Source organism: Pipistrellus hanaki (assembly GCF_964339955.1).
Source record: "Pipistrellus hanaki genome assembly, chromosome: 1".
NCBI lineage: Eukaryota > Metazoa > Chordata > Mammalia > Chiroptera > Vespertilionidae > Pipistrellus > Pipistrellus hanaki.
In genome coordinates this window covers 7,987,564-8,013,258 of record NC_140503.1, presented here as the reverse complement: position 1 = coordinate 8,013,258, position 25,695 = coordinate 7,987,564, and the positions used below count along the sequence as shown (strand labels likewise).

The window sequence follows — 25,695 nt, the reverse complement described above, 5'->3', positions numbered from 1 at the left end:
GTACCTCTCTGTGGACAGATTGCGATGGGCCCAGTCTATGTTCAGGTTATGGTAGGATCTCTCTCTCTGCCTTGTGATTATAAAGGTGCCTACCATTTTTTTTTTTTACAGAAATGATCAAATCTCTTAACACATTAAATCTCTATAGTTAAAACAGATAAAGGAGCCCTAGCTGGTTTGGCTCAGTGGATAGAGCATCGGCCTGCGGATTCAAGGGTCCCAGGTTCGATTCCCATCAAGGGCACATCCCCAGTATGGGGCGTACAGGAGGCAGCTGCTCCATATTTCTCTCTCATCGATGTTTCTAACTCTCTGTCCCTCTCCCTTCCTCTCTATAAAAAAATCAACAAAAAATATATATATTAAAAAAAAAAAAACAGATACAGGAATTTTATGGAACAGAATTCCAAAGTGTTTTTAATGGTCACACCTTAGAGACAATATTGTAGGCATTTAATTTTAAAATGGAAATTTTGTAACCTTTTAGATAATTGAATGTTGTCTTAAACAATAAAGAAAATGTCAACTTTCCTAAGCTCATTTTTCTTATGGATTTGATTGAGGTAACTTTTCTTGATGAAGAGTGTACCAATCACAAGCCTACGGTATTGTAAGGAAAGAGCACCGTCTTGCAAAGCCCACAACCAGAGGGGTAATTATTGGAATGACAAGAGGGTTTTCCCCCACTTCATGCAATAGGTCCCATTAGCTAGTCCATTTTTCAGTAAATATAGTGGTTTGTTAAGGAGCATTCATTTCTAGCTATTCAGAAAAAGCAAAGTAGAAGCAGCCAACTTAAAGTACAGAAGATCAATGAAGATGAATTTAATATGAGGATAGGGCATTTGTGAAATGATGCTTGTTCATTAGAAAAATGAGATCTGACAGGAAAAGTTAAGGATACGTACTTTATCTGTAACAGTGTCCGCAATGTAAATAAAACGAATGCCCTTTCGCAGTGAGAAGAATTTTGACATATTTAAAGGTGAAGTCTGATGGTTTATTTTCTAGACCTGAACTGGGATAGAATGAAATGGGGAGCCCATGTCCTTGTTGGGCCTAGTCTGGACTCTCCTTTCTTTTGTATTGAGGTCTCTAGATTCTCAGGGTTATAAAACAAAAGTGCACCTCCTTCTCCAGCCCTCCTGAGTTCCACTTTCAACTTTGGGACTTTGGAGTCCAGCCACTCTGGACGTGGAGGTGGCTGAGCAGGACTGAGTGATTCATGGTGTCTGAAATCTTGCCCCCGGAGCTAACAGGAATCGAGGAATGAAGCTATATTGTAACAGCCACCACTCGCTGCTATAATAACATTGAATCCTGCAGGGAACCTAGATTTTCACACTTGTCAGAGTCTTGGCCCAAGCTCGCCCAGAGCAATAACCTTCTTCTTGTTGGAAAGTAATACTCTGGGGTGTGTGTGTAGGAATGAAATGTCTTTCAATGTTGAAAAAATAGTTTTCTAAACTTTTTCTATTTCACTTTATGGGGATTTACATGGGTATTGCATTTGGTTTGATCTTCTATTCAAACATTTAGTTACAATATACAGGGATGCTTCACATTTTTGAGCTCTTGGTGAAAAGGGATGATTTTTTTTTTTAAATGAAATGTTCTTTTTTTAAAATATATTTCATTGATTTTTCACAGAGAGGAAGAGAGAGAGAGAGAGAGTTAGAAACATCTATGAGAGAGAATCATCAATCAGCTGCCTCTTGCACACCCCCTACTGGGGATGCGCCCGCAACCAAGGTACATGCCCTTGACCGGAATCGAACCCAGGACCTTTCAGTCCCCAGGCCGGTCCCGGCAGGGATGATTTTTTTAATGATGGCTGATGCATGGCTAGTAAATAATGATAATATTAACGATTGAAAACTTATTATTCACTCTTCACGTGAAACACCATCATAAAGCAATTCTTAGGTTTTGTTTGAATAATTTTTGGTAAAAATTCTCTACAGTACATTGCACATGTTTTTCCCCTTCATGGACAGACTCTATGAGTTAGAACATGTCAATGTCCGAGGGTCATATTGAAGTTTGTCTGATGCTTTCCCCTATGTTAGAGGCTCTTTGACTTACACGATTTCTCTGCCTCTTCATACATTGTAACCTATCCCTGTTCAGTGTGTCACTTTTGAACAGACCGGCATTCTTCTGATCACCTGGGAGAAAACTAGACAACCAAGTTACCTTATATGTAGTGCTAACCTAGTTATGCCTGCACTTGACATGACTTTCCTGCCCCTGCTAAGGAGAAAAGGGTTTGGGCTTGAGGCAGCTGATTCCCACAGCCCCCAGGGATGTCCCACCAGTCTTACTTCTCTTGGCTGTGTCCTGGAAGACTGAGACTTTGCCAAATTGGTTGAGTTAATGGGTATAAATCACCTAGTTTTTTTGTTTGTTTATTTGTTTGTTATTTCCTTCATATCATCGTAAAATAAACATGGTCAAGCTTTGGTTTATAGTGATTTGTAACCAAAGCCTGTCATCGTTCAGCAGAACTGTTCCTTGCAGGGTGCGAGGTGAGACAGCTGGTGTGCCTACCTAACCCACCAGGCGAACATGGTTTCCAGTTTAAAATTCTGATGCAACTTGTGAAAGGAAGGACAAGAACAGCCCCCCAAACAGAAACATAGGAAAGCAAATCTCACTCTTCCTTCCCCCAAAGTCACAAACGAAACCAGATCAGAAGAGGCAGAAAAACAAAGGAGACAGGGTCTAATTTCTGACTTTGAAATATAACAGACAAGGTCAATGTCAGGGAGCTGCTCATTGTAATTCTCTGTAGGGTTAAAAGCAAGTCAAAGGCAAAGGTGTTCGTTTTTGTCTCTTCTTTCCATGCTAACTTTCAGCTCATCTTCATGTGGCTTTTCTTTTTCCTTTCCTCCGCTCTACCCTCCTTTTAAAAAAAAGTTCATGCTTCTTTCTTTCTGTCTGTGGCCCTCCCTGTATGTTTCTCATTACATTCAGCAGGGCTTATTATTAGCTATTTATAATTTTTACGATATTATTGAGAGATTACACATTGCTAATATCTCAGGATTTGAAAAACTTTTCCCCCCACCAGCTGATTTATGAACATAACTGAATCAAGATAATAATTTAAACAAAATAACCCAGTGGATGTCCTTGTGCTCAGTGGGTTTTAGAATATTATTATTATTATTATTATTATTATTACTGGTGATTCTTACATGCTAATTTTACAAAGCTGAAAGGGAAACTTCTCTTTATCACCGAGGATAAAACGTTGCCCCTAAGTGCAATTCATTTAGGTGTTTGTCTTACTGTTTGAGGAGAAGCTAGCTTTGTAATGCCCATTTTTATTTCAAATTTCTTTATTATCCCCCAATTATTGTACTTGGTTGTAGATGGATATACAAATTTCTACCCTTGGACTAATGCTTTGCTTAGTAGGCCATCCTGTGCCTTTAAGTTTTTCCACAAAAGAAAAATGCTTAATGGCAGAAGAATGGTGCTTTATACATCCAGGGAGGTTTTAGTGTAAAGCTATGTGTGGAGGAGCCACCCACCGAAGCCCCTTCTTGTACCGACAGGACAACAGTCCCCTGAGAATGACAACACCATCAAGGACCTGCTCCCAGAAGACGCTGGGATCGACCACCAGACAGTCCACCAGCTGATTACCGTGCTCATGAAGTTCATGGCCAAGGACGAGAGCAGCGCAGAGTCAGACATCAGCAGCGCGAAGGCCTTCAACACGGTCAAGCGGCACCTGTACGTCTTGCTCGGCTATGACCAGCAGGAAGGCTGCTTTATGATTGCACCTCAAAAAATGCGCCTGTCGACATGCTTTAATGCGTTTATTGCAGGAATTGCCCAAGTAAGTGTAACAACAGCTTTCAGAAGTCATGCCCTTGGACTTGCAATAGAAACAAGTAATTTAATCCATGTAGCCAACATGAGTTGAATGTAAAAGTTTGTACAAGTTACTTTCTTAGGGTCTGTGAGGGGAATAGACAGATGAGTAAGATTCAGCCATCTGATGCCATAAAGGGAGTTTGGGATTTTTTTGGGGGGGTGACATAAAATACGTGTAACATAATAATTCTGTGTCATTAAGTGCATTCACTTAGTTATGTACCCACCACCACTATCCATCTCCAGAGCTGTTCCATCATTCTAACCTGAAACTCTACCCAGTGAACAATAAGGCAGTGTGGGATTTTTTTTTGTGGGTGATTTTTTTTTCTTTTCCTTTGAAAATGATCGAATTTATTGGGATGACATTAGTTAACAAAATTACATAGGCTTCAGGTGTACAATCCTATAACACATCATCTGTATAATTGTACTGTGTGGTCACCACCCCATGTCAAGTATCCTTCCATCACCATTTCTCCCTCCTTTACCCTCTTATACCTCCCCCAATTCCCTTTCCCTCTGGTAATTACCATACTTCTTTTTCTTTTTAAAAGATCCTTTTCCTTTTTGGCTTCAAGTGGAGGGTTCAACTTACTTCCTGTCACATCACCGTCATTGCTATTCCCTGTTTGCTACTTCCAACTGCTGTACCATATGCCACAGTGTATATCTGCCATGCTTTAACTACCCATTCCCCCAGTGATGGACATTCCTATTGCTCCCAACTCCTTCCTACCCCAAACAGCTCAGCAATGAACTCCCTTGTACATGCACCTTACCCACTGATGTGGGAATTCCTTTGAGATATTCTCCAAAAGCAGAATGAAGGGATTGTGGTATCTTGTGTGCCTCATTTGACCAGTGCTCCAAATATGACTCTCCAGAATGGCTGCACAGTCTGCAAAGGGCTCAGGACCTGGGGACTAATGGACATGAATTTCAGCTCTGCCGTTTTCACTAACTCTGTGACCTCAGGCATCTTCTGCTTGTTTGCTCACGGGTAACAGACTTCTTTTGGAAAGATTAGAGACAACATATTGCAGAGCACCTTGCTCAGGGCCTGTCTCATGCTAGGAGCACAGGGATGGTAGCTGTGATTAATGAGCTCAAATAGACTGTAAAGTAATGAATGCAGAGATGCAAAGTGGAAGCAGGATGTACATAGTTTTCTCTTGCTGGTGCTGATAATTAGATGGACCACCACTAACACTAGGCTGTCTGGGTTGAAGAGTGAGTGCACCATTTCAGACACCAAGCTCTCCCTCTCTTTCCTCCTTCCCTCCTTCCTTCACTCCCCTGCTTTTCCCTTTCTAAATCCATGTTATGCATATTCATTTTGGAAATAGAATCAATAAGGTAAAATACAAATCTCAAAAAAGCCCATGACAAATAACTAACAGTTTTAAAATTTACTTTATTTTTAAATTTATACACACATATGTATGTATATATCATATACATACATACATACATATGTGTATATATATATATATATGCACATTTTTAAAAATATATTTTATTGATTTTTTACAGAGAGGAAGAGAGAGGGATAGAGAGTTAGAAACATCAATGAGAGAGAATCATCGATCAGCTGCCTCTTGCACACCCCTTACTGGGGATGTGCCTGCAATTAAGGTACATGCCCTTGACTGGAATCGAACCCGGGACCTTTCAGTCCGCAGGCCGACGCTCTATCCACTGAGCCAAACCAGTTTCGGCAATATATATGCATATTTTTAATAATGATAAAATCATGTTATACATATTGATATATGTATGTGTTTCCTTTTAAAAATATGTTTTTATTGACTTTAGAGAGAGAAGAAGAAAAGGGAGGGAGAGAGAGAGAGAGAAACATTAATGTGAGAGCGAAACATCAATCGGCTGCCTCTTGCATGCCCCCCTTACTGGGAATCGTGCCCACATCCTGGGTGTGCCCTCACCTGGAATTGAACCGGTGACCTCCCAGTGCATAACAAGATGCTCAACCAACTGAGCCACACTGGCCAGGGCTGTAGGTGTAACCTTTCTAAACGTAAAATATATTACAGAATTCATATAATGTAAATAAATTTGTATCATACCTTATTAATGGCTACATAGTAGTTTGCTGTCATAAAAACAATCTTTTATTAACTAGTCCCATAATGTTGGGTATGTAGGTTTGTTTTCAGCTTGGGGTGGCTATAATGCTGACTATTATTCATGCACACATCTTGGAACACTTGTCTGATTATTTCCTGAGGATATATTTTTTATTTTTTATTTTATTTTATTTTTATTTTTTAATATATTTTATTGATTTTTTACAGAGAGGAAGGGAGAGATATAGAGAGCTAGAAATGTCGATGAGAGAGAAACATCGAACAGCTGCCTCTTGCACATCCCCTACTGGGGATGTGCCCGCAGCCCAGGTACATGCCCTTGACCGGAATCAAACCTGGGACCTTTCAGTCCGCAGACCGACGCTTTACCACTGAGCCAAACCGGTTTCGGCGGGGGATATATTTTTTAATTGTTGTGTTAGAGGCTATGTGCATTTTTTACTTCTGAATACATGCTGTTAACTTGCTCTCTTGAAAGGTTGTATTGAGTAATATACTGTTTCCAGAAAGGTAATATACTATGTCTGAGAATGTCCATTTCTCCACATGATTTCCCATACCAGGTGTTTTGATTGATTCTAAGTTTTATTCCGCTTAACAGCTTAATAGGACATTTTAATAGATAACATTTATTTTAATAGATAAATTAAATAGATTATTAGATAATTAAGTAGATTAAAACTATTTTTAACATACAAGGTTTTAAAAAAATTTCCTGTGAGGTTGGACTTTCCCCTTTGATGCGTATTGGCCATTACTATTAATATTTTGTGAAATGCCTGTTAAGTATTTTGCCTGTGTTTCAATAGATCAAATGTTTCCTTTTAAGCTTGTAAGCGTTCTTTATAGTTTTCCTTCAGTTATTAATTTCTTTCCTATTTCAGGTTATGGACTATAACATTAATTTGGGAAAACACCTTCTCCCCTTGGTGGTTCAGGTGCTCAAATACTGCTCTTGTCCTCAACTCCGGCATTATTTCCAACAGCCACCGCGTTGTTCCCTCTGGTCCCTAAAACCTCACATCCGGCAGATGTGGTTGAAGGCCTTGCTTGTCATCCTGTACAAGGTGAATTGCTGTCATTGTTTTTTGGTGCAATGATTCTCTTAGTGAGGCGAACACTTAAAGAGACCAGTGTTGAAAATGTTGTAGGACCATCATTTCACCTTAAGAGGAAGAATTGTCATGTGCAGTTAGTGTTGAGAAGCAAAGAGCTATCAGAATGAAACTAGAAATGGAGGCCATGTCAGTGTCTTCTCTTGAAAATGTTTAAAATAAGAAAATGAATTGTAGGGCTTGGATCAATCACCTCTATTTCTGATCAGAATCTCCTATTTTATCTATAGATTGTTATGTCAGAAAACAAGGAAAACATTTAAAATTGTACTCATAGACCAAATGTTTATGGCAAATAATTCTGTTGAAAGGATTTGTAACTGCGAGCTGGCATGCATCGCCATCTGTGGTTTGGTGCAAGCGTCAGGGATTAAGGGCTTGCATGATAAGGATTTATGTTTTTGCCTATCTGTATTTTTCTTTTTACCCCAAAGAAATGCCGGGGGAAATATCTAGCAAGATCAAGTGGAAACATACCCTTCACAATAACAATTTACCTAATTCTCCCTTTGTTTTGTTGTGCAGTATCCATACCGGGAATGTGACATCAGCAAGGTCCTGCTGCACCTGATTCACATAACAGTCAATACGCTCAATGCGCAGTATCATAGCTGCAAGCCCCATGCCACGGCAGGACCGCTGTACAGTGACAACAGCACCATCAGCAGATACAGCGAGAAAGAAAAAGGTACTTCACGCCTCTCAGTTCTATCCTAAACTTAGTCTGAGCATGTCACACATTCTGGACAGTGTTTCTCTTAGGTTAGAAGACAGAGGGGGGCCCTCAGGTGTCCTTCTGGAGTCAAACTATCACTGAATGCTTCATTAATCTTCCAACTTTTCCATGAATGTTGCGGCCTTAATTTTTAAGATGGAAGAGAAATAATGAATATACTTCTGAAATCAATTTAATAGGATATGGCGTTTGGTAGGGAGTGTCTACTGTTTGGTTACGAGACCTTTATGGGCCTTTTCCTACGTGACGGAAACACCTCGCCTTGGACCGTGAGGTGGTGCTTGGTCGGCATGTAGTGGAGCCATGTAACCTTGTCAGTCTCTCGTTTGCTCCTGAACTCTGTGCTCACAGATGTGAATGGAGTCTACGTTTGCGGACATGCTTTTTGAGGCTATCTTATTCAATAAGAATTGACTTAAGGCAACTGGAATGAAGGACTTGCGCTGCATAGGTTTACATTATCTCCGATATTGACTACTTATATTGATAGCTTTTCCACAAAGGAGTAGACTAAAGCTCTAGTGAAAGGATAGCCTGAAGAGCCACGGTGTTTATCTTTCGTGCGTGTCACCAGGTGACTAGACTCGTAGAAGGTGACATCACCTAATCCAATCCTGGGAGACAGCCAAGCGTCCCAAGGCCCTTTGGTGTGTTAGAGAGCGGTGTTCATGGAGTCTGACTTGGTTGACTGCTCTGAACATATCTCAGTAGGATGGGTTGGAGCCAGTGTTCCATGATTGGTTTATGGCTGCGAGGGCTGAATCTAGGTTGGCTCTAGATGGATCCCGGAGTACTAAGTTACTTAGTTCTGGCATCAATCAGACCCTTTCTGAAGAATATCTTATCTACCAGGTTAGCTCCTTGTTTCTGGGAAATTGGGTAGATCTAGGTACTAGGGATGTCCTCCATGCGGGCTCAGTGTTTGAGCCAGTCCCAGGTGACCCTTTCTAGATGGGCGTTGCTATCCTGAAGCCTTTCTTCTCTATTATTCAGTATAACTGAGAATTAGTTTGCAGCTATACAATGGCAATTGCGTAACTTTATCCTCAAACACTTGCATTTTTAAAGGAGTATGTTTTTATAAAGGAAATTTAAAAAAAGCAAACAGGTCATTGGGTTGCATCTCCTCAAGACACAGGAGTTTGATAGGTTTTCTCATCCTTGTGGAAGGTCACTGATAGTTTTGTATCCATTTTAATGGTTAACGTTTATTTATTTATTTTAGACAAAAAGGATCACTGTTCTTGGTTTATCTAACATCTATTGCTTCAAATTTCACTTACTTATAGACTCTTGTGTCTGAGGACAGGATCAAAACTTTAACTCTGTATTTGTACTACCCTTATGCTCTAGAAAGCCTACATAACCTTCATCACACCTGAGCCTCATTTTGTCACATAGGTAGATGTTGACATAGGCCAAATGCCGTGATTTCAGTGGTATTCCATGCCGAGAGCAGGTTGATTTCATTTATCCTGGTATCAAGTGCACTTTTGTAGCCATTTCTTTTGCTGCTTTGAACATGGCTTTGGCCTTTCCAGAGCACGAAAGAACATAGGAAATTAAGTGAACTCGATGGGCTGCAGCATAGCAACCCTTTCCTGATGAATTCATTTTTGTATCTGTCTTTGATTTAAAATGGGCCAAATGGGGACAGAGGAGGACATAGGAACACGCTCGATAGGCACTCTAGTGACCACTTTGTTTAGGGGGCCTCAGGCCGATGAGCCAGAGATTCTTTCTGGGACTCCCAGTAGTTACCCATGGCACACTCCTCAGAGAAGAGTCTGAACTAGGGGGAAATGTTATTTTCTGTTTTCTTTTTTCCTTGGTTTACTCCTTCAGCCCATAATCATTTGTGGAGCTTTTAAGATGGCCAGTGGCCTTTCTAAGCTTTTTCTGTGTGTTGTGTGTTTCATTGCCAAATGTAGAGTACAGTATTTTGCATTCACCAAGTATAAGGTGCATGTACTGTTAGGCTGTGTCTATGCCAGTTCTCAAGTCCTAAGAAGGCATATCTTTCTTTGGAAAGAGTGAGAACCACTCATTTTGCTTAATTTTCTTTTGCCAAATTAGCCTGAAAATTCACCCGAGGCAGGGATGTCAAGCAGTACCCCAGACTCCTGACACCTATGTATTACCTGGTTCTAAGCGCATTGGGAGAGCTTCTGCACGAGGCTCTGTTGGAACATTGAAATGTCCCTCTGGAAAATGAGGGGCAGCCTTGGATAGCAAGTTGCTCTGTGGAACATACGGGTGATTTGATGCCCAGATGACATACCGAGCCATGGCTAGATGTGGGCTAGTGCAGACACCACCCCAGCCTTGGCTCCATGTAATGCTTTCGTTGAAATGCTTGTGTAGACACAGCCTAAGAGAGAATAACCTCTTAAGTGTAATTTTGACTTTCTCTCCCCAATTAGAAGAAGATAGTGTTTTTGATGAATCTGATATTCATGATACACCTACTGGACCCTGCAATAAAGAGTCTCAAACTTTTTTTGCAAGATTGAAAAGGATAGGCGGCAGCAAAATGGTGAAATATCAGCCGGTTGAGATGAATGTACAGAGAAGTATGAATTTTTTCCTCTTAGTAATTTTTATGCAGAAATGTTGTACTCTACCGTTTGTTTGGGGTAAAACTTTAATTTTATTATGTTATGACACATTTTAATACCGTTGATTTTTATATATATGTATGCACAAACAGTATATATATATATATATGCACCCACACATTTATATATATATGTGAATCGACAGATACCTCATTAACGTCATGACTGTGCTAGAGGGCCATTGCTTGATTTGATTTGTTGCAAAACGTTTGCTTCTCTTCCACACAATTTGACTACAGTTCCCTAGCTCAGCCCCAGCCAAAGCGGTCCCTTCTCCTGTACCAATGAACAGAGCTGAGGAATTTTTCTGAAGCCTGATTTTGGAAACCTAAATCTTAAACTGCCACTGTGGGTTCTCTCCATCCAAGGGTTTCTGGTTTTTGAAATTAGAATGAACCTTACACACACACACACACACAAAAAAAACGTAGCCAGAAAGTCAGTTTGGCCTTCTGGTGGCGCTGGGATTGTAATCATGATTGATGTCAATGGTATGCCCACGTATGAGGGGGAAAAGAAACACTGGTGACATCTCCCCATAAAATAGTACCAGCTTTTTCTGTCTCAATCAGGTGAAATAGAGCTGGCTGACTATAGAGAAACGGGTGCGTTGCAAGACAGCATTCTCCACTGTGTGAGAGAAGAAAGCATTCAGAAAAAAAAGCTGCGCTCTTTAAAACAAAAATCTCTTGATATAGGGAACGCAGACTCCCTGTTGTTTACATTAGATGAGCACCGTAGGAAGTCCTGCATAGACCGCTGTGACGTAGATAAGCCCCCCGCCCAGGCTGCCTACGTCACGCAGAGACAGCATGACCACGGACGGCCTAGACAGAACTCTGCGGCCAGACCGAGCAATGCCGAGGTCCCCGAGCATCCCGCCGCGGAAGGCCTGCAGGAGAGGCGGAGGCCCGTGATCCCGGAGGTCAGGTTGAACTGCATGGAGACCTTTGAGGTCAAAGTCGACTCTCCAATAAAGCCTGCTCCCAAAGAGGACCTCGATCTCATCGATCTGTCCTCAGACTCAGCCTCGGGGCCCGAGAAGCAGTCTATGCTCTCCACATCCGACAGCGACTCCCTCGTGTTTGAGCCTCTCCCCCCTCTGCGGATAGTGGAGAGTGATGAAGAGGAGGCCGCGGGCCAGCGAAACGAAGGTGCCGCTGGCAAAAAGGCTGCCTCCCCGCCTTCCATCCCCAGCCGCCCCTCTGGCCTCGGCCCGAGCACAACTCCTCTTGTGCAAGTGAGCGTGGAGGACTGCTCCAAAGACTTCTCCTCCAAGGACTCGGGGTCCCATCAGCCGGCAGGGGACAAGGACTTCCGATTCGTAGCTCTGGAAGACCCCGCGGACTCTGAGGCCTTAGCCAAGCTGGGGGAGCTGCAGGAGCTCCCCGGGGGCAGCCCGCTCACGCTGAAACAGAAGCGAGACCTCCTGCAGAAGTCGTCTGCTCTCCCCGAGATGTCCCTGGACGACACCCTGGAGCCTGGCATCAGAGAAGAGACGCTGGGCGGGCTGATGCCAAGTTCGGGGGCAAAAACTGTCCTCCTCAAAGTCCCCGAAGATGCCGAGAGCCCAATGGAAAGCGAGAAGCCCGACACCAGTGCTGAATCCGACACGGAACAGAATCCCGAGAGGAAGGCCGAAGAGGAGGGGGCTGAGGAGTCCGAATTTAAGATCCAGATCGTTCCCAGGCAGAGGAAACAGAGGAAGATCGCGGTCAGTGCCATCCAGAGAGAGTACCTGGACATCTCCTTCAACATCCTGGACAAACTGGGAGAACAGAAGGATCCGGGTAAGCGCCTGCCTCTTCCTTCTTCCAGCCTTACGTTCAAGTTTGTGCATCACACCAGTTAGGTTCTTGGCTTTGCCTGTGTCTACATTTTTAATCTTTCTAAAAAATATATTTTTATTGATTTCAGAGAGGGAAGGGAGAGGGAGAGAGAAATCGAAACATCAATGATGAGAGAGAATCATTGATTGGCTGCCTCCTGCACACCCCCACTGGGGACTGAGCCTGCAACCTGGGCACGTACCCTGAACAGAAATCGAACCATGACTTCCTGGTTCATAGGCCGATGTTCAACTAGTGAGCCAGGCCAGCTGGGCATAAGTTCTTAACCTGATATTGTCAGGGAGTGACATTGTAATTGTTTCATAATCACTCCAAATCCTTCCTGCCTAGCTGTGGTTTTATTGGCTCCATAAGTGTTTCTGTGTGTGTTGTTTCTACGCTCTTCAGTCAATTTTTGACCATCCTTGGCAATCGGAGGCAATGGTTAATTCATATCAAGATACTCCAAATATCATTTTAGTCTTCCTCAGTCAGCAAAAGCCATTACTGTGAACTCTTTTTGCTTTCTCCTCTCCCCCTCCCCCCCCCATACTTTGGTGAGCTGTGATAGTGTCCAAAAGAGGAACAAATACAAAGGGCTAAAATAGAGCAAAAGGTGCTGAGAATAATTAATAATTGACCGTATACTCATTTAGGGCCTACAGTTGATTATATATTTTAAACAATATCAGCAACTTGGTGGACATTGTGTCCCGTCAGGAACAACAGCAAAAAGTCCAGTATCACTGAGACTAATCATCGGTGGACACCACTTAGTGGTGAAGTTGTCAGCACAGGGATTTCCTGCCTCAAGTGCCATTTCTTGGAGACACAGTTTCTAAGAAAGATAACTTGGAAAGTGGCAAGCTGGTAGCTTGCCTAAAACATAGTATGCTATAGTTTTTCCATACTACTGATCAGCTGCTTCCTCATTTCTCAACTTAGATATTTTTAAAGAAGGAGTATGACTCTTCAAAACAAATGGAATTGGTCAGGGCTGATTATCTTATTAAATTCCTAGGCTCTAGTGCAGTAGTTCTCAACCTTTCTAATGCCACGACCCTTGGTCTTAGGCAACCCTGCTAGCGACCCAGAGGTTGAGAACTGCTGCTGTAGAGCCTAAGACCATCGGAAAACACAGATATTTACATTACGATTCATAAAAGTCGCAAAATTACAGTTATGAAGTAGCAACAAAAATAATTTTATGGTTGGGGTCACCACAACATGAGGAACTGTATTAAAGGGTCGAGGTATTAGAAAGGTTGAGAATCACTGCTCTAGAGCATTGAGAACTGGCAGAGAGCTCAGAGACTTCGCTTTCTGTAAGAGGACACTGCCCCCCGAGAAGGTGATGGGCATTGCTGTGGGTCACACAACCAGGTAGTGGCAGCCAGGAATCGGGCCTAGCCCCTCGATTCTAGTCCTGCTTCTCCTACTGCTCCATACACAAGCCACTCCTTTGAGGATGGGCTCAGCTCTTTTATTTGCCCAGGTATTTCCTGAGGTTTCTGACTGTTCTCTACCTCAGAGGACAGAGCTGTGTACCTCAAAGGTGCTCTGTGAAAATCTGTTGAGTGAACCTTAGGGTATTTGAAAAGGGGCATGCTCTGCCAGGTGGGGGAAGGGAAAGATCCTGGTACTAACCAGAAAGCTTCCGAAGGTTTCTAGGGAAACGGGGGTAGCTTTTTATTGTTTGGAGCCAGGAAAGGTTCTGCATATAGATGGAAAAAGGCATTGGCCTAGAAACTATAGAGGTCTATAATGTGGGTATATCGGAGACTATTAGAAGGTCTAAGGGGTAGGTGTGTATCTATACCAATAAAAGGGTAATATGCAAATTGGTCAGGACACTCTCATAGTAATGACCAAATAGCAAGCTGCGTGGGGCACCAGGCCGACAGGGGGTTAGTGAGGGACAACCCGATAACTGAACAGTGGGCTGCATAGGGCAACCAGGCCGATAACTCTGGTGAGGTGACCAGACTGGCAGAGGAGGGCTGTGAGGGGCAACCAGGCCAGCGGAGGGAGGGGGACAATTGGGCATGACTATACCAGCAGGTGGGGGGGGGGTAGTTGGGGGCAATCAGGCAGCCAGGCAGCAGTTAGGAGCCAGTGGTCCCGGATTGTAAGAGATGTCCGACTGCCAGTTAGACCTGATAAAGGTGGAGTGGTGGAATGATATAGATGGAATGAACTGTAAGTGAGTTTAGGTATTAGATGAAAAGAAATTCAGTCTAGAAGGTGAAGAGACCTGCTCAAGGACGGGCAGTGTGAGCATCTTAGTTTTGTCCTTATGCTGTCATTGATCTCTGAGAGGTGCAGCTACAGATGCAGAGTGCAATTTGCAAACAGTTCTCCATGAAAATTTGAATGTAATTCTATTAAAGTAATTAGTAGGGCCAGAAAGTGTATAGTAGGTATATAAGTAGAATGAGTGTATTAGGCCAGGGGGGGAAAGTAGTATAAAGAAACGGTTCTATCTAGAATTTGTTTTTAATCAGAGTCCTGAGTTTTAAATAGTATTTGTGCTTATAGATCCCTCTACTAAAGGACTTTCTACTTTGGAAATGCCACGCGAATCCTCGTCCGCCCCTACCTTAGAAGCAGGTGTGCCGGAAACAAGCAGCCATTCCTCGATATCAAGTAAGATTTCTTTTGCATTGATTTCGGAACATTATCTGCTACATTATTTTCAGTTTTCACACACTTGGTTTTCTTTTTTTAAACGTTGTGTTAGCTTCCTAGGTGACACTATGTTGTGTGTTCTCAGAGACCCTGAGGCATGGGCTCACAAGTATGGTTACTGATGGACCAAGTTTTCTCACTTGTTAAGGAATAATCACTGAATTTCATCACTCAATAAAATAATAAAACATATTACAAGCCTAAACATAAAACACGGAATGGGTTTTTGGACAAGTGGAAAGCATTATGTATGGAAGAATTTTACATGGAACATTTTAATTTGAATCCCCTCCATCATTAACAAAATTTTATCGGGGTTATCATAAAATAGATGTATTTGATATCTCATGATCCCAGCATCATGGCTGAATCAAGTTCTTTAGACCAGGAAATAAAAATGGCCTGAAATTTTTACAAGGTCTATAAGAGGCAACTGTTTGGAAACTGCCTTCCGTTGTTGGGTCCTAGATTTTGTCACGAGGAGTTTGAGTTCCGCTCAGGTGAGGATAAGGGTGTCTCCCTGGCTCAGTGGAGACAAGTAAGAGACTTTAGAATAGGAAATGGTCTGCAGGAATCAGATGCAAACAGAGGTGCGAGTTCTGCAAACTCTGGTCACATGTGCTGGTATCGTCTGTGTTCCATGTGGACACTGCCCGACGGACTGGTTACTCTCTTGAAATGAGGATGATTCTGAAAAATGCGATAAGGATCTTAGCTTAAATACTGGACTAGTAGTGCAGAACAACATCATCATCTTCGTCATTCATTCATTCATGCTGTCATTCATTCAGCAACTAGTTATTAAGTGTCTGCCGGGTGCAGGCACTGTGCTTGGCACTGGGGATCAGATGTGAAAAAATAACATCCCTTCTCCTCAAGGAGTTCACAGTCATATCAGTGATAAGAGCAGCACTGATGTTACATTTATCCTGTGCCAGACACCTATGGTGAGTGGTTTACACACATTGTTGTCTTATTCAGTCCTTACATTAGCAATGCATGGCAGAAGTTATTGACCCCATTTTATAGATCAGGACACAGAGGTTCAGAGAGACTAAACGACTTGTCTAAAGTCACACAGCCACTAAGTGCTAGAGACAGGAATTGGTGCCAGGTCTGTTGGACTTTTCAAGCTCATGCTCTTTTTAATATACCAGGCTGCCTTAGAATAATTCACAATCAGTTATGATAGAGATGGTAGGAATTCTAAGAAAGAATTTCCAAATGCCTGTTATTTTCCCTTTTGGTAGCAAAGAAGAATGGCTAGTTCTGAATCTAGTTGTTCTTTATCACAAAAAATCCATTGGATAACCTGATAAAATGCCCATTTAATAAAATCTGTTTTTATTGATTTCAGAGAGGAAGGAAGAGGGAGAGAGAGATAGAAACATTAATGATGAGAGAAAATCATTAACCAGCTGCCTTCTGCATGCCCCCTACTGGAGATTGAGCCCAAAACCTGGGCATGTGCCCAGACCGGGAATGGAACTGTGACCTCCTGGTTCATAGGTCAATGCTCAACCACCTGACTGAGCCGCAACGTCTAGGCTAAAATTCCCATTTTTACTAAAATCATGAAAGTGTATTTCTCCTCCTGATTTTCATGAGCCATATGACAAAAAAAAAAAAAAAAAAAAAAAAAAAAAAAGTAGTGGATTTAGTTAGAATTCCAAGCTGGGTATACTTCGAGGTAGGATGACTAAGTCAGTTTGAGTTTGGTGCTAGTTAAATGTATCATAAAATAAATGTAGCCAATGTACCATAATCCCTATTCATGACTGAATCAAACCCTTTCAGATTTATCATAGCACATCATTAGATTTCCGCCTTCCTCCTTCTCTTCATTAAAAGCATGTAATAGATGGTTCTTGGAGGCATAATGCCAGGGGTCTTATACGCTGAGCTAACTAGTAAGGATTTTTATTCATAGGAAATTCTGTTGTCTTTAAAAACAGAGAATTGGAGAAATTATTCAATCATTAGAGGTTTTAAATCTTTTTATTTTTTTGCTGCTAATTTTTAAATTTCTTAAATCTTCTAAAAGAGCTTCACTTTTGGATTTTAAAGAGGCTGTACTTTTCAAGTGAGTCATACAATTGTAAGTTTTACCAATCAACCAGAAGCATCAGAGATTTTCCATATTAGTTTGCATCATTTCCATGGATTCAGTTAAGCTGGATTCCAAGACACAAGAATTCCCATCACATCCCTCTCTTTTCATCAGATTATTAGCTGATTATTTTGTAGCTCAGCATGCCATGACCACCATGAATCCAACAGCATGCTAATTACATGAAAAGCAGTATTGCAATTGATTTCACATCACACCAGCTGCTGCCTTGGTATCATGATTGAGGAACCTGCCTATAACACTCAAGACTTTCTGGGGACCAGTCATCCGAGGTGCCACCATCCCCTTCTGGGTCTTGTAGTGCGGAGCTGCAGTTTCTAAAATTGTCCTTAGAAGAGAGCAAATGGCCGCAAGTCCTCGCATATCCCAGTATGTGGGATCCCATAGAAAAGCACATCAGTGGTGCTCTGCCTTTCTCACTGGGCTGGGCAGGGAGGGGAGGGCTGCTGGAGAGGAATCGGGGGGCAATGGCAGGTGGCTTTCTCATTGGCAGTCTCCTGGCAGAAGTGCTTTTTCTGTTTTGTTTTGTTTTTCTTTCTGGTTTTGAAATGCTTATACCTTGACATTTCATCAGTGGCATATTTGTCAGTGCCTAATTGCAGAATTAAAATGTTACCACAATTTTCTGACACAAACACATTAGATAACCGGATAAAGATGTGTACTAGAACATGCTTGTGGAATACTATCCAAGTCACCCTTTTCCAATAGTAGGCTCATACAGAGATTGAAACAGCACTGACTTCAGAGTCCACATGCTTTGGCTTTACGACCACCTTATTTGCTGCTTGGTTCCAAGTAACATAATTTCAGCAGCTTCCATTTTTTCCCCTTAAGAATTGATATATGTCATCCTACTCTAAAATACACACACACACACACACACACACACACACACACACACACACACACACACCATGGGGACAATCAGGGAATATAATGGAAATGGAAACTATATATGCACAAGCTCCATTAAATAAAGTTGCACTATGAATTCAAAGTGAAATGACCTGTCTTAATACCTTTTTGGAACAAGGTAGAGTACATAAATAAAAAGTTAATGACCAAAATCATGTTGCTGGTCTATATATGTACAGGCTACAGACAGTGCCCATAGGCGCTGTGCTTTTCTCTGCCTAGTGGAGAAAGGCGCCAGGAATGGCGTAGGGCTTTAGTTTTTCATTTGGATAGGAGCATACAATTGACCAAACAATTACCAATAGCTGACAAAGACTCAATTAGGATTCTATCTGGATGTGTAGAGTCTTTGCGTGCCATGCAGGTTTATCCCCCTCGTAAGCACCTCCTAATTTCCTCCTTATAGCTCAGGATAGGCAGATGGAAATGAGGTCCCTGGGAGCTCTGACTGGGAGCCAGTTAATGAGGTGACAGCTGGAACCTCAGTCTAGCGCCCCCCATAATATCAGCAACTGGGACACTGGTGGGCCAACCTTTTTCTTCCTGTTTTACCCCTCAGATGAGCTAATGCCTCATTCCCTGGGTCCCTTCTGCCCCCTTGTGAAGGAATAGACTTTCTCTTGTGCTCTGTGGTTCAAATAATTTTTAAAGCCCTTAACTTAAGCTTTCCAAGCATTCTAGAGCCACCTGTTCTCCCATCTAGGTTGATCCCCCCTCTAAGACCCAAATTCCAGGTATTAGGTTATCTTTCTGGGAGTTAAATGATGTCAAAGCATAAAGGAAGGAATGGCATTATGATTTCATGATGTGAATTAAAAATACAAAACAAAATACCAGGTCACCAAATTCTCGGTTTTATAAACTATAAAGTACCCAAATAAGGGTCTGTTAGTAGTAATAATAATAATAGCCAATGTGAGCTTAGTGACGTCATGGTCTGCCAGTAGGTTTGGGAATGTGAGCTGTGTGTCTGAGTCAGTAGGGCACCAGGTTGCAGCCGCACACCCTCATGCTCATACGACGGAAGTGCATCTAACCCCAATTTTAAAGTAACAACTGACTGCTGTGACATGTCTGGTCTACACATGACCCCTCTGCACTTTCTACACTCTATTACCATGTATTTCTGCACATGTACCACTTTCTCAAGCCAGTACTTATGGCCTCAATCCTTTTGAGTGCCTGCTTCTCTTCTTTTTAATTAAACGGGTCATTTTGGTTACAGAATTACACATGTGAGAGCACTTTGCAATATGCATGCACTATGAAAATATCAGGATTTGTCACTCTGATCTGGGGGCCAACACTTGGATCGGGCTAATTTAGTATCTGGGTTAGTACTTTCTGGCTACGGTTATATGCAGTTATTTTAATACCCTTCTTTCAGACCAGGAACTATAATTTCCACAGACCCAAAATCTTGAGATATTGTTATTTTTCAAAACCATAATAATTACATAATTTCAATTTATTTCCCCACAGTCTTAAAAAGGAAGGAAGGAAGGAAGGAAAGAAAAAAGAGAGCTGGTCTAGATGACTGAATCCCACACACTATACTCAATCCTACATTTAGCAGATAGATAGTTTCAATTCTCCAGGCCTTTATAAGGGTTGTTAACATGTTGAGGGTTTAGTGTTTTATCTTTCATTTACTGATAGGCAGTAGTGAGTAATAAAATGCCCAAAAGCCAAGAGGCAAAGAGACCAGGAGGAAGACATTGGCTAGCCAGTCTCTAGCGTTTGGGCGAGTTCTCTCTTTACTGAGATGAAGCTGTGTAAGGAACTGAGAATGAAAGCTTTTGTTTGGTGAGCTCCTTAGTAATTAAATGTCCAGCTTTTGTTCGGTTGACCTCTGGGCTCCAAAGAGTAGTTCACCATTGTCCTGTTTTCTGTAGCAAGTAGCTCAGCCTAAGCAAACCAGTTTAAATTCTGACTACAATGACCACCCCGTTTGATGGACTCAGTAGAGATAAGAAGGCAAATAGAGCTCAATTTCCAATCTAAATTTTAATCTAAAAGAAATCTACATGATGCCAAATAACCCATTTAACGGAATTTTTCACTTTTCAACCAAACTCTGGTGTCTCAGTTCATACTCACTATTTCCGTGCTGTCTGAATTTCTTCCACCCGGGTTTCCCTGGGCTGGTTTTCCATCCTTCAAATTGGTTCTCTGGTCACCAAGTCCAACTAGAGCTTCAGCACAACATATTCTTGTTTTTGTTCGCGCCATAAAAAGTTCTCCCCAAATCAAGGTCAGAGGAAAGTCAATGAAAGGGTAGTTCAGCGTTAGCACATCATACCACATACATTGATGCAGTGACTCACTAGCCTGCAAAGGAACAGATCTAGTCACGTAGACACACTGAGAAAGGCAGCCTAAAGCACGGGTCATGATTGAGTCCCCTCGGCATGCACCAGCTCACTCACAAAGTGCCTGTCTCTTCTGTCCACGGACAGCGGATGGCTTACTTCTTTGCTTCATCTTTCACATGAAACCAACCTTCCTGAAGCACCGCCCCCCCATTTCTGCCCCTGTCCCCTTATTCCTGCTCCTCCGTCCTCAAACGTCTGTCATTGCATTGCTACCAGTTCCACACGTTTTCTGTATGATTGTTCTGGCCATTGCCCCAGAAGATCACTTACGTATTTATTGGTTTGCGTAAAACATTTCTTGATGGCTGTGACGTTAGCCTCTTATGTTTTCATTTCCTATCAAGAGAGATGGGATCTGAGCCCTTTCTGGGGTGGCAGTGGTGGAACGGGGCTATTTTTGGGTGGTTGTAGATTCTCTGCTGCTATTGATTGCCTTTCATAGACATGAAGGGCAGATGTAAAGTGAAAAGCCAAACAGCCCTGCCCTAAAAAGCAGGGTGTTTCTTGTAAATGTTAATCATCAACAATAACGATGCCTGGGAACATGGCCCCGTGAGATCAGTGGTTAAATTCTTTGGATTGTGAACGGTGCTTAGTCGACCACACTGAGACGGAGATGCCCTGTTTGTCCACAGAACAGATACAGCCGGGGAAGCGCCAGTGCAACGTGCCAGTGTGCCTAAACCCTGACCTGGAGGGACAGCCGCTGAGGATGAGAGGTGAGTGGAGTCATGTGAGAAACGGAAGACACTGTATCTGCCCATCACTGAGCCTCCCAGCAGGTGCCGAAGCCTCTGGTTTGGCAGCTCTGTGACGTGACTCCCACCTTTGCTCAGACACCTCCGGGGAGCGGGAAGGCGTGACCTCTCTGGTCTGAACAGGACCAACAGGAAGTTCTTCCCCAGGGAGACTTTCCAGCCCTCGGGACCACGCCAAACAAGTCTAGTCTCTCTCCATAGTCACCTGTTGCTTATTCCTCAGTCTGCCCGAGAGCACACCCCCCTGGGTCCTTTGGTATTCCTCCCAATAGGTGTCCGTTTTGCATGTCACCCCAAATCTGCTTCTCCGGGCCCGGTGCAGCTCTTCTGTGTTCCCTCCAGAATGGTGAGGGCACGGATGAATGGCTTATTGTCAGCCTTCTGAAATGGCACAGGGGGCGCTCTTGACCTTACGCTGCTCTAGGAGCAAGCCGAGAATGCGTCTGTGCTAAGTTCATCTGGATGGGTATTTTCAAAACTCATCTCCCGGCTAGTTACTCATTACTTTTGTTCCTTTTAAATTCAGAAGGCAGCTTAGCCTATCATTCGTAAAAAGTGAAAATGAATCAGGACCACATCTCTTAGCCCCTTAGATCAAGAAGACCTGCTATTCCTGTCACTTTTCTCATTTTCCCTGGGATGAGGGAATATTTATCTCCAGATTTTGCTAACATTTGTATGGCGTTGAGTAGCAGTTATAGTCTCCATATCAGGTGAGAGGAGACTCTTCTCATTCAGGGCTCTAGGAAAAGCTTTAAGAAGCAGAAATCAGGGTAGTCGAGCAAACGCTGGTCCCTGTCCGTGACCTAAGTGACACAGTTAGCAGCACACATGGAGTGAGGTGGTGAGAACAAAGATGGCAAGGCTCTTTCATGGTACAATGAAGAGCCTGTTGATGCAGCGTGGGGACTGAGTGTGTGTGCATGCTTGCTGTAGACAGACCTATCCTTTATGCTTTCTCTTATCGCCAAGATTCAAAATCTCCAGCTTGGGAGTTGGGTTTTGGAGGAGGTCTCCTCTTCATTCTAAGGTTCCTAAGAACCTTCTATTTCTGTTCTGTGTGGCATGCACGCTGGGTATTTAGTAGGGGAGCCATAGGTGGTGGCACCAGAAGTGTTGCCAACAACGGGGATCACGAGACTGCCTCTAATATTGCAGGCTCAGTGGTAACTCAGCTACAACAAAAGGTAGCTGAGGTCTATGGCTTCCTTTTGCATTTCCCACCTTCCCTTGGTACATCGCTCTTTGCTCTCCCAGCACAGCTCATGTTGCCATGTGGGAACCATTGCCCATAACTGAACCTAGATGCTTTTTTAGGTGACTGCCAGCAATATCGCATCACACACTCTGCGCTGTCCTTTGAAAAAACAACTTCACGCTGCTGTTGTAAAAAATACCTGTTGGTGGCCTTTGTACTGGATAATAATCAGCTGAAAAAATGACTTTGATATCCTCCCTTTTCTTGACTTGAATTGTGATTTCTGCATCATAACAACAGGCAGTGATCTTCTCAAAGCCTTGACTCAGGCTCTTAAAATAATCAACTTCTTATGTTTCTGGTAACACTGTGCATATGTCACCACGTATCTAATGGGCTGAGTTTTTCCATGTTTAGCACAGGCATTTTGGAATCTGGTGGACATGGTCTGTCAATGTGAACAATATGTGGAGTGTTGGGTTTAAACTTTCCATGTTTTGGTTTCTTGAAGCCGCTTCATGCTGTTTACCTGACCACTTAATAACCAACCTTGTCTTCTTTTTATCTTGGCCCAGTTCTTTTCTTTTTTTTTTTTTTTTTTAATACATTTTATTGTTTTTTCTCACAGAGAGGAAGGGAGAGAGATAGAGAGCTAGAAACGTCAATGAGAGAGAAACATCGACCAGCTGCCTCTTGCACACCTCCCACCGGGGATGTGCCCACAACCAATGTACATGCCCTTGACCGGAATCGAACCTGGGCTCTTTCAGTCCGCAGACCGACGCTCTACCTCTGAGCCAAACCGGTTTCGGCTTGGCCCAGTTCTGGCCTTTCCTACTCTTAGTCAATTTACTCTTATGCTTATAATAATAAATACTGTTGCTTCCATTCCAAACTACATCTTTTAAGAAAACAATTGGAGGTCTTTGTTATCGATACACTTGGGGGCACTTAGGAAAGAGCAGTATCTCAGAAACGGCTGATAGATACAGCGGTAAAATTTGGATTCCCATCTGGGTTCTTTAAGTGTAACATAAAGATATTTTCAGATACTTTCCTCGGCCTTTTGGGTCTACAGATCTCACGCTTCACATGTGGGGTCTTTGATCAGGCCAGGGCGTCTGGCTAGCCTGGCAGCATTCTACCTCTTCAAAGTCTCTCAGACTACGTTTTCTCCCCCGATTGAAGCACACTGCCCTCTTGGCTGGGTTTCTAAAATTGTTATGTCAGCTCCTTTGGAAGCCAACTCTCTGCATCATTATCTTTCCCCGACTTGAGGAAAGATCATTCAGTTATGTTTGGTTTCTCAGCACCGAGTTGCCAGTTCCCTGATGAGAAACAGATTCTGTCACGGCCATTGGATTTTCTTGCCTCCTCTCCCGCGTGGAGAACGCGGAGGCTCAGGCTGTTCCGTAAGCAGAGCGTGCCTCTGATTGCCACTCTGGGGTTCTTGGGGGCCCTTGCTTCCCCACGCCTGGAAAGCTGCCCCGCGCTGCTGGCTTCCTTGACGAAGAGCAGTCTCCTGACTCCAGATTGACTCGTCCCTGGACCATGCTGCCAGATTCCTGCCTCAGATTTCTCTGAAGGCACCAAAAGCCCGCCTTTTAAACCTTGTGGTATCGATTGGCCGAAGACACTGGCTGATTCTTACAAAAACACTTGATGTTTCATTTTTAAATATTTCAGTTTGAAAAATGAAATATTTTGCTCTGGGGCTTACCATATTCATTTCCAAAGTAAAAAACCATCGGGTATTTCTCAGCTCAAACATCTCCCCTTACTTAGGGGAGTGGAGTTCTGGGATCTTCTTCCTTTCCCTAAGTCACATGTTAGTGTTAGTCTTTTAGAAACACTGTCGTAAGGGCAGCTTCCATTAATGCCTAGCAAATAAGGCTCAGCACTCATTGAGATCGTCTTGGGTAGATTTCTCCCTTTTTTCATCTTTGTCCTTATTGGCACTGGAACTTTTTTTGATTTTTTTCAAGATCAAGAAGCAAAGAGAGAGACAGGAGTCTGGCTCTTCAAGCCATATGAGCAGAAGCAAATCCCAGTCTTGAATTCATTTTACTCTTGAGGGGTTGGGCTGCCCACGTCCCTTCCCTGTGAATGCAGCCTTCGGAGGATTTACAAGAGGAGATCGGGGCTCTTCCTGGCCCCACGAAGCAGATGTTTACTCACCGTTTGTCTCTTTGCTGCTCGCCCAGGGGCCACGAAGTCCAGCCTGCTGTCCGCGCCCAGTATCGTCAGCATGTTCGTGCCAGCGCCCGAGGAGTTCACAGACGAGCAGCCGACGGTGATGACTGACAAGTAAGCGCACACAGGGACTTCCTTTCGCGCTGGTGGCGGAATCTGAGCGTTTGCTCCCTGTGATTGTGAGAAACCATCAGAGGAGGCCTGCTATCATTTGTTCCTCACGTGACTGTAGCCATAAGTGTTGGTATTCATTTATTATTCCAGAAACACGGCATGATATGGGTAGGTGGCATCCTTTTATGCAGAGTCATTTAAAAAAAATGTGGACGAATGCAGATAATATCCACTTACCAAGGATTCCAACAGTCATTTCACACAAATAAAACCCTTCCACCAGAAGCTTCAAATTGCTAGTATGGGATAAGTTGGAGACTTGATCCTTATTCCCGTTCTACCAGCAGGGTCTGTTCTCTGAATCTCAAACGGGTTGTGTCATGGTGTGTCAGCCTTCAGTATCCCCAGGTTTCTCATAGGATAAACTGCAGCTGCCTTCATTGCAGAAGGCCCGTTTGACTGTGAAGGCATGGCCTTGCCACTCCTCTCCGGGAACTCTCTGTCAGGCCCCCCCGGCGTCTCCAGAGCATGCCCGGTGTGTGCTCTCCTCTGTGATTTCAGTGGTGCCCTTCTCTCTGTATTATCTCTGCCTGTTGAACTCCGATGCATGCTTCAAAACCTCATTTAAGGCGGATTTCCCAATTCCATAAGGCAGAATTAGTCATGCCATTCTCCAAGTTTCCATAATATTTGATGCATCTATCTATTCTACCACTCATCACAGGGTATTTTAAGTGTTTAGTTGTCAGCACATACGTGGTCTGTCATATATTGTCAGTTCCCTAGGGGCTGGGACACTTTCTTGTGTGTGTGTGTGAATTCTCACCGGAAGACATTTTCCCCCATTGGTTTTTAGAGAGAGTGGAAAGGAGGGAGGGAAAGGGAGAGAGAGAGAAAAAAAGAAAAGAAAAAGAAACACTGATGTAAGAGACACACATTCTGCCGAGACCGGTTTGGCTCAGTGGATAGAGCGTCGGTCTGTGGACTGAAAGGTCCCCGTTCCATTCTGGTCAAGGTCATATACGT

At 43.1% G+C, this 25,695-nt stretch overlaps 1 protein-coding gene across 13 annotated transcripts in view; it reads left to right on the top strand.

The window, feature by feature from the left end:
- UNC79 (unc-79 homolog, NALCN channel complex subunit) overlaps positions 1 to 25,695 on the top strand; it is a 205,130-nt gene that overhangs the window by 124,759 nt on the left and 54,676 nt on the right. For 9 of the 13 annotated variants that reach the window (XM_084873274.1, XM_084873273.1, XM_084873267.1 and 6 more), the window contains 8 exons: positions 3,564 to 3,850; positions 6,881 to 7,063; positions 7,637 to 7,799; positions 10,271 to 10,420; positions 11,038 to 12,255; positions 14,833 to 14,940; positions 21,042 to 21,125; positions 24,567 to 24,669. In XM_084873274.1, the coding sequence (XP_084729400.1) occupies positions 3,564 to 3,850; positions 6,881 to 7,063; positions 7,637 to 7,799; positions 10,271 to 10,420; positions 11,038 to 12,255; positions 14,833 to 14,940; positions 21,042 to 21,125; positions 24,567 to 24,669 (2,296 nt within the window). The remainder of the gene's footprint in view (positions 1 to 3,563; positions 3,851 to 6,880; positions 7,064 to 7,636; positions 7,800 to 10,270; positions 10,421 to 11,037; positions 12,256 to 14,832; positions 14,941 to 21,041; positions 21,126 to 24,566; positions 24,670 to 25,695) is intronic. The other 4 variants (XM_084873263.1, XM_084873272.1, XM_084873269.1 and 1 more) reach the window with 3 other exon arrangements.